Here is a 9,809-nt window from a genome sequence, read left to right on the forward strand (position 1 = left end):
TATTAAGCAACATAGATAAGTCACCTCTGGATTGAGCCTCTATTACACAGATTTCTGGGTAAGCTAAACTATTAACCCTTGCGAACTGTGGCGCAGTGAGAAGAGACCCTCGCTTTCAAGGAGCTATGAAAATATCTGTGGACGTAATTGTACGTATATATAGATACGCTACTGACCACCACCCTTTAAGAAGGATCCCAACTTGGTACACTGATAGATAAACGATTGCTATTTCGAGGTATTATGTGTGACAAACCATAATGTAACCATATATCATTTCAGTAGCAGACTCGAAAAGCTAAGTGTTCTGTGTATTCCTCAGGTTGCAGGGACAAGACGAGGCCATGGAGGAGACGAGAACCGACCCGCCAGCAGAGGTGACCGACGTGCTCATTAAGAGGGGCTTCAAGGTGAGGTTGTTGTAGGACGTTAGAAGTAAGGCAAGCAGTGCAGGGTGCAATGAGGCTTTATTTAGTGCGGTAGTGCTTGGGTTGTGTTACGAAGGAGTCATGGCGCGGCAGCACAAAGCGTGTCTACTGCATGGGATATTATGTGGATGCTGTGTTCCGGCATTCTAGGGAGACTGCAGCAACGCTTTTATTTTATGGCCTTGTGATTTGCATTATTACCATTCATTAATGTAGTTATCATCATTATTAGCATTATTATTATTATTTTTATTATTGTTATTACTATAATTATAATTATTAATGATGAAACGGAAACAAGCGCTGTTTTTGCCTTGATATCAGCAGTGACCACGTGTGGTGAGGCGGATGCCGGAATGGTTGGCGAGGCAGGTACCGCTTGAAGTGGTGAATACGTAAGTTTAAAGTCGTGTGCCAAATGAGTGATTTTTCAATCTACTGTCAATACGGCGAGTATCACTCACATGCTTTCCAGAAACCCTGCCAACATATTCTTGATACACTGCGGCCCGCATTCAGAGACGCATTGCTCTCACCACGACTATTTAAAAAAAAATAAATAAAAAAAAAAAAAAATGTTTAACCGGTTTTTTAAAACCGTTTCTTCCTTTAAGAAAGTAAAAATATTGTTAATTCGTCAATAAAACCGTAAGAATAACCTCAGATATCCGTGTAGCTTCAATTTGAGCATAATGAAAGTAGCGGCGTGTTTCAGAACACGGTCCTGTTTATGAGGGCACACGAGGGTCAACACACAAGCCTCCCTTTAAAAACCTGACCGCGCTATCACGGACGGATGCCTACTATCAAAGCCTCCACAAATTGGGGAAAAAAGCCTACCGGCGCTATTGGCCAACACAGGGAATAAAAACAACCATCGGTAGACTTTTGATGTGAGCACAGGCGGTCCAAGCGACCACGCCACTAAATACTGGCCACTCCCACACTCCCTCCCCTAACGGCACACCAGCCAACAACCGTTACCATTACCAGTAGTAGTAGCAGTAGTGGTGGTGATAATGATGATGACAGTAATACAAATAAAAAAATAACAACAACAACAACAACAACAACAACAATAACTATCAATAAACCACTACCACTACTACTACTACTACTACTATACTACTACATAAATGACTTACTAATTTTATTGTTATATACTATTATTTTTTCTATTACTATCATGACAAGTTTTGCTACTACTACTACTGCTATTACTACTACTACTACTACTACTACTACTACTACTACTACTACCACCATCCCAACAAATATTGTTGTACTCACACATAACCATCATGATCATGATCATCATCCTCATCCTCTTCTATTTCACCATAAACTTTTCGTAGGTGGTGGTGGTGGTGGTGGTGGTGGTATGAAAGTGTTGGTGAAGGAGCTGAGGAGTGAAATATCTAAGGAAGCTGTGTCCTGATGGCGACTTGGAGCAGTGGAGTGACAGCCTTCAGGGAAAGCCACCACTCGTGCCTTGGTCGTCACAGGCCACAACGCACCACCACCAGCGCCCACATGAAATCTTAAAGATGAACTTGGGCAGTAACATAAAAAAAAAGACTCTTCCATCGCTCCTCTTTACCATCTAAAGCTTCCGTCCTTATCGCACATCGCTGTTATCACTTTCTATCGCCACCAGTCCGGCCCTGTCCTCCCTTGCTATTCCTGCCCATCATCTGCCTGCCAACGCCCTGCAATTGCTATAATTTCAGTCTATTACACAGTGAACATATTTCATATACTGTAAACCTAGATTGTTATTCAGAATAAAATTTTATATATCATACCTAATAAATAGGGAAACTTTTTGATACAAATGTGTTTGTACACCTGGAGTGTCAAAGCTTCATTTTATTTTGTACACTGAAAAAACATTACTGATTGACTGAGAATCTTGAAAACTACTTATCAGGCTGCGCTTTCCCCTTCCTCTTGGCTCTATTTTTCCTCATGTTCTTTTCTTAGCCAATCTTATCAAGCTCCTCCGCCGTCGGTTTACTAGCCTTACCTTATACGGTTCTCTTACAACAATTTGCCCTTGTTTGTGAAAGGCTCCACGTCCTCAATTATAAGGAAAAATAGATATTTATGTAATACCAACACATCACATTGTTCATTGAATAAAATGGAACGAAGGGATTACATGCATGAAGCAGCCCAGCACACTGCTGAGTGAACACACGCAACACGACAAAGGTCTTTCACGGCCAACAGTGAACAACACTTCCTGTGAAAACATTTGTGTGTGTGTGTAATTCACCACGGTCGCCTACTGGTTACCCACCCAGCCAGTCTTCCCCATTACGGAGCGAGTTCAGAGCTCATAGACCGATCTTCGGGTAGGACTGAGACCACAACACACACTCCACACACCGGGAAAGCGAGGCCACAACCCCTCGAGTTACATCCCGTACCTATTTACTGCTAGGTAAACAGGGGCTACACATTAAGAGGCTTACCCATTTACCTCGTCGCCTCATGGAATTTGAACCCGGACCCTCTCGGTTGTGAGTCAAGCGTGCTAACCACTACACTACGCGGTGTGTGTGTGTGTGTGTGGGGGTGGGGGTTAGAGGGAGTTAAGCCAGATAGCACGCCTCGTTGGTTTAGCCTTAGGGCGTCTTGGTGGAAAGCTTATAGTATAGGGACCACTTTGCAGCCAAGTTAAGCCTTCAACTCCAGCCATTGTCTGGTAAGGATTACGCCTGCCTGAAGTCCAGTTTATCTCTGCTGCTACCGAATGACTTCACCGTGACCTTAACGATGGGACTAAGCTGTTACGCCTGAAGATGATCTAAGACCATTGGATACTACTGACTACTGAACTATATCAACTCAAATATTCCTAGGATGAGGTATATAAATGACTACAAGTTTGTCCTCACTACCGCCCTTATTTCTTGCCTCGCAACGCCGCCCCAGCTGTGATACTTAACACACCCCACCAAGAGTCAACTGTGCTGCCTGCCTGTGTGTGTGTGTGTGTGTGTGTGTGTGTGTGTGTGTGTGTGTGAGAGAGAGAGAGAGAGAGAGAGAGAGAGAGAGAGAGAGAGAGAGAGAGAGAGAGAGAGAGAGAGAGAGAGAGAGAGAGAGAGAGAGAAAACGCACGCACGCACACACACACCCCACACACACACACACACACACCCGTTAGCTCAGTGGTTAGAGCGCTGGCTTCACAAGCCAGAGGACCGGGGTTCGATTCCCCGGCCGGGTGGAGATATTTGGGTGTGTCTCCTTTCACGTGTAGCCCCTGTTCACCTAGTAGTGAGTAGGTACGGGATGTAAATCGAGGAGTTGTGACCTTGTTGTCTCGGTGTGTGGTGTGTGCCTGGTCTCAGGCCTATCCGAAGATCGGAAATAATGAGCTCTGAGCTCGTTCCGTAGGGTAACGTCTGGCTGTCTCGTCAGAGACTGCAGCAGATCAAACAGTGAAACACACACACACACACACACACACACACACTGGAGGCTATGTCTGCAAGATTCTTGGCTTTCCCGGAAAGACAAGGTAACAGTGCCTTGGGTCACGTTCTGCACTTGTTCGCTGCCACTGAGTAGAAGAGCAAGTACCGCGACGTGAAAGTGAAAGAAAACAAATCTCACAATTCATTTCTTTCTCGCTAGGATACGAATTTGGATACTCTTTATTACACTATACTGTGAAACATTTTGACATGAAATAAGATATTACTTTAAATTATAGAAAATACAAATAATGAAACTTACCTAAACGTTGACATGATTACGAAATCACGAAGACTATAGTTCAAGGAGAAGCCAAATTTCTAAGCTTAAAGAAGTGCTTCATATTCCGCGGAGCGCCGTGTTTCTCTCAACATAAAAAAACGAAAGTTCCGTCTTTCCGCCGACGCCAGGGAAGGCAACGGTCCTGCAAGTTGCCAAAGTAGGGCACTCGACCGGCAAGTGGCGCACAGCCAGAAAGGAAAGAAAAGAAAATCGGAACTAAAACGAGGTAATGAAACTGCTTAGAATAGTGACCCTCTTTGGGCGGCCTCAATGTGAGCTTACTCGCAACAAGGAGATATATGTGGAGCAGGGAAGCACAACAATAGGAACTCCAACACACACGCAAGTCTTCTGAGAGGCAAGGTCGGAGGGCATAAAAAGTAGCGTTAAAAATTCATATCTGATTATACTGACGTCCAAGAAAGCAGTTGATTTCAGGATAAGTTTGCTTGATTTCTTTTCCCTAGAAAAAATTCACAATAATGCAGACTGAGGTTAGCTTTAAAATCTATTAGGTCATTGTACGTACGCTTCTGGATTTCTGTTAATCTTTATGTTCTTTCCATTGCATTATCACAAACGCAATCTAAATATGCGGCTCATTTTTTTCTGTTGTTATTTCTCATGTTGAGTCCTTCTAACGATCCCTTCCTCCAGATACATTCATTTTTTTCTTCATTATCCTCGCCAATCATCACCCATTTAATATATATTCCCTAACTATGTGGGGATCTTCACTGTATGGTTTTTTTCTTTTTATACCATGTGGGCTTTTCACGGGAATTTCTGGGCTAAAGGGGATACTTTTTGTGGTACCTCCTATCTCAAAGCCCACCCGCTAGGAAACCGTTACCCCCGAGTGAGGAAGCCCAACCTACACTCGGACCGTGGACAAGATTCGAACCCGTGCACTTGGAGATCCCTCGGCCCCCAAAGCACGCATGGTTCCACTGTACCACGGCGGCCCTTTGTAAGATTATCTCGTATGGCCGGATTTATAACGCACATGGGATAGTCTCCAATGCAATAGATGTCTAGGAATCCACAGTTCAGAGTCTTGGCGGATTACCGACCATTCTGAAAGTAAACTCCATAAATCGTCAAGGCGATGGAAGATGAAGATTTAGTTTTCAGTCTCGTAACTGACAATGAACACCCAATTAAAATTCCATCTGTAGACCCTAATACCTGCTATCTCTCTCTCTCTCTCTCCAATTATTTCACTGTATCAGTAAATACAGGGCGTCGTCTTGTATACAGTCTGTCACGTCTCTCAGTGTCGTGATGCATGGAAGAGGTTCGGCGTGGCAGCATTGGTGGTGCAGCAGCAGTTAGGTGTGTCTATGTAGATTCTTGTAATATAGCAGTGACAAGTGTTTCAGCGCGGTGCGTTTGGGCGGCTATTTGTTGTTTGTAATCAGATGTCTGTTACAATTATTCCGGTACAAAGCTTACTACAATTACAGATGATTACTTAACACAGTCTGTTTTTCCCTCGCGTCGGCCAGCGGGCAGCCATCGTGGGCATGGCTACGGGCAGCAGCACTGTGTTCCAGGGCGCCGTCACCATGGGCGTGGACACCTCCAGCACACCCGCTGCTGTTGTGGGCGCCGTCCTCATAGTGGTAGGCGGTGGGTACCAGGTTCCTCAGCGCTCTCTGCCGCCATGGGCTGCCATCTTGATTTTATTGTCATTATTATTATTATTATTATTATCATAACTACTATTATTATTATTATCATTAATATTATTTTTTATTATTATCGTTGTTATTGTTATTATTATTGTTACACATTTTTTTTACATACAAATGAATGTTATGAGAGAGAGAGAGAGAGAGAGAGAGAGAGAGAGAGAGAGAGAGAGAGAGAGAGAGAGAGAGAGAGGAGCAGGTTGATATCATTTGGAAGCAGAGCACGGGGAAGTTAAAGGTGTAAATATCTGGAATTTTGCAGCGATGCATTGTCCTGGAAGACACGGTGATGACACGTGGTTTCCGCTCAAAAGTATTTCCATTTTGATTACTGCAATCTTTGCTATACAATCTATTCTGAGTGTGTGCTACTAAATTATATTCGATCCAATTACCAATTAATGAATAGCACTTGAATAAATGTGAGCCACGTGATACAAATACCTGCGAGGAGCTTTTACTGAACTTTGTATATCTGAAGTGTGTTGTATAGCGTATGTGAGATGGTCGCCAACATGAACTTGCATTTACCATCCATCTACCATCTGCCTATCCTTAGTGACCTGCCTATTTTCATGCTATCTGCAAATCTACTATCATCGCTAACCATTGATTTTATTATCTTAATCCTTAATGCATATGAAGAATAATAGTGATCCTGAAACTTATCCTGTGCTGCCACGCTAATTACTTGTCCTCATTCGGGTTTGTAGCCATTACTTGTAACTGTTACGTGTTGCTTAACCACGAGCTGATCCAACCTTAACTGGGACTTACCATTTGTCGATGCAGAAATTTCGCCCTCTTTTGATGCTAGTTTGTTCTCTCAGTGACATACAGTTGGATTTAGCATGTTTTCAACAACAGCGTTGACAACTTCTTGAAATAGGAACGACTGTAGCTTGTTTCTCAGTGTATCGCCTTGCACCATTTCCCCAGGCAGGCCTGACGCAATTTCTTCTTGCAGTGGTGGTGACAGCGGTGTCAGCGGCAGGGTACCGAAAATACACTGCCTATCGTGCCCGTCAGGTGGACGCAGTGATGGCCCGTGCCCGGCGTCTGGCTCGCGGAGAGGGCGGCGCCCCTGCCTTGCTTGACCTTGGCTCAGGAGGCGAGTTGCTGCGTGTGATGGCCCCATGTGATTTGCTGACTTGTGGCGCTCTTGTCAACGGAGCCAGCAGCTGCAGGGAGATGGCCGCGCCTCCGTCCAGGAAGGGGAGCGTGGACATCCTGGCCGTGGCCAAGGCAGCTGCTCGTCGCGGCAGCGCAGACAACCTAAGTGTGCAGGTGACCGATGCCAGCTTTGGCCCCAACGTCCGCCGAGGCGGTGATGCACCGCCTGGAAACAGGCGGCAAGGAGGCAGCACCGGTAACTTGCTGGACGATGGCAGCACACCTCCCACTATTGAACTGTGTCCCGGCATGGTGGTTGTGCCTGTGTATCTGGAGGAGTGGAGTAGCACTGTAGAGGTGTACATGCCAGACGAGCATGAGGCGCCGCCTTGGCTTTATTCAGATATGCTGCTGCTTTTCTGGCTGGCAGTGCTCTTGGCGAGTCTGGGCCACATGATGCTTAACGCCGCATTCATCGTGCTGGGCGCAGCCTTTCACACCCGGCCCAGCCTCACGGTGGACGTGCTGTGCGGAGTGCTGGGCAGCGTGGGAGGTAAGGGATTCCACTTACTGGTGGAGTCATTGCTAATCTAATCACTGTTATTTTCGTCTTACATTCACAGTTGTACTTGTATTTGCCGCTCAACTTTGTAACTCTGAGAAATCTGGTGTGTGTGTGTGTGTGTGTGTAATTCATCTCGGTCGCCTGCTGGTCACCCAGCCAGTCTTCCCCATTACGGAGCGAGCTCAGAGCTCATAGACCGATCTTCGGGTAGGACTGAAACCACATCAACACACAACACACACCGGGAAAGCGAGGCCACAACCCCTCGAGTTACATCCCGTACCTATTTACTGCTAGATGAACAGGGGCCACACATTAAGAGGCTTGCCCATTTGCCTCGCCGCTTACCGGGACTCGAACCCGGGCCTCTCAAATGTGAGTCGAGCGTGCTGACCACTACACTACGCGGTGTGTGTGTGTGTGTGTGTGTGTGTGTGTTTCACTGTTTGATCTGCTGCAGTCTCTGACGAGACAGCCAGACGTTACCCTACGGAACGAGCTCAGAGCTCATTATTTCCGATCTTCGGATAGGCCTGAGACCAGGCACACACCACACACCGGGACAACAAGGTCACAACTCCTCGATTTACATCCCGTACCTACTCACTACTAGGTGAACAGGGGCTACACGTGAAAGGAGACACACCCAAATATCTCCACCCGGCCGGGTAATCGAACCCCGGTCCTCTGGCTTGTGAAGCCAGTTCTCTAACCACTGAGCTACCGGGTGTGTGTGTGTGTGTGTGTGTGTGTGTGTGTGTGTGTGTGTGTGTGTGTGTGTACACAAGCGTTGGTCACTGATGCATGATTATCGTCTGTGGCAGAAAGAGCGTTTGAAAGGTAAAAGGAAGAACTCTATATATTTCATTATATGTTTAATCTTTTAGCAATATCACTGAGCTACATCATTCTATCATCTGAGAGTGGACATGAGTATTAATACGTGACCTTACCGGCAGGTCTGTGCGTGGTGGGTGCCGGGGGCGCTGCTCGCCGCTGTCACATCATATACCAGAACTACCTCCGTCAGGACGCTGCCTCATCGCTGGACGACACGTCGTTGTTCAAGCGCCCTGCCCTGTGGCAACTCCTATGAGAATAGGATTTGCTTAACTCACATGATGTACTATGTATTTGTTTACTCCACGTCCCGCTCCACTTGTACAACAAATCGTAAGATAAAAAAATAAGAAAAAAAAAAAACCCCAACCCATTTCACATATTTGGGAGAATAATTTAGAAGCCAACATTGACAGTATTATCATGAACCAAGGTTCCTGCTGCATTGCGTTACACTAGGCTAGTACGTATCTCTTGGCGATGCGCCTCTTGGCTTAGCTTGACAGGATTCAAGTTAAACAATCGCAATAATTTTCTTAATAATGTCACAAGAAAAATAGATATTGTACGGAAACGTGTAATAAATCATAATTAGAGCGAAGACACGGCGGGTTCATTAGGGACACCAACGTGCTTAACAAGACCAAACAGACCAGGGACTGAAATAGCCGTGACTGGAGAACCTCGGCATCACGGGGAGCTTTTCTGGAGTCTAGACTCCTCGGCACGGGTCCACATTGATCAGCGCCTGGCACCCTTCCAAGTGTGTGTGTGTGTGTGTGTGTGTGTGTGTGTGTGTGTGTGTGTGTGCGCACGCGCGCCCATTATTGTTGTTGTTGTTATTATTATTATTATTATTATTATTGTTATTATCATTATCATCATCATATTAATAATCATCATCAATATTGTTGTTGTTCTTTTTATCACTATTGTTATATGATGCTAATAATAATAATAATAATAATAATAATAATAATAATAATAATAATAATGAATATTATCATTATTGGTGTAATAATTTCATTATTATTATTATTATTATTATTATTATTATTAGCATCACCATCACCATTATCATCATCGAATTATAATATTCATTAGGGCGTGGCCAAGGCAAGTTGCTGCTGTAATTTATTTACTTTGTGCACTTCTTTCTTGTGACAATATAAAAAGCAAGAACTGTCTGTCAGCCAGAAAACAATAACATGCTTATTTACCTGAGAGAGAGAGAGAGAGAGAGAGAGAGAGAGAGAGAGAGAGAGAGAGAGAGAGAGAGAGAGAGAGAGAGAGAGAGAGAGAGAGAGAGAGAGAGAGTGAGTGAGTGAGTGAGTGTGTGTGTGTGTGTGTGTGTGTGTGTGTGTGTGTGTGTGTGTGTGTGTGTGTGTGTGTGTGTGTGTG

At 45.0% G+C, this 9,809-nt stretch overlaps 1 protein-coding gene across 1 annotated transcript in view; it reads left to right on the plus strand.

Annotated features, from left to right (window-relative positions):
* The window catches only part of LOC123511184, a 13,603-nt gene extending 4,317 nt beyond the window's left edge, over positions 1 to 9,286 (plus strand). Inside the window, exons 2-5 of the mRNA XM_045266844.1 lie at positions 323 to 410; positions 5,705 to 5,828; positions 6,858 to 7,556; positions 8,528 to 9,286. Coding sequence (XP_045122779.1) covers positions 323 to 410; positions 5,705 to 5,828; positions 6,858 to 7,556; positions 8,528 to 8,664 — 1,048 coding nt within the window. The 3' untranslated portion in view covers positions 8,665 to 9,286. The remainder of the gene's footprint in view (positions 1 to 322; positions 411 to 5,704; positions 5,829 to 6,857; positions 7,557 to 8,527) is intronic.
* Positions 9,287 to 9,809: the final 523 nt, after the last annotated feature.

This window comes from Portunus trituberculatus, chromosome 31 (genome assembly GCF_017591435.1).
Source record: "Portunus trituberculatus isolate SZX2019 chromosome 31, ASM1759143v1, whole genome shotgun sequence".
Taxonomy (NCBI): domain Eukaryota; kingdom Metazoa; phylum Arthropoda; class Malacostraca; order Decapoda; family Portunidae; genus Portunus; species Portunus trituberculatus.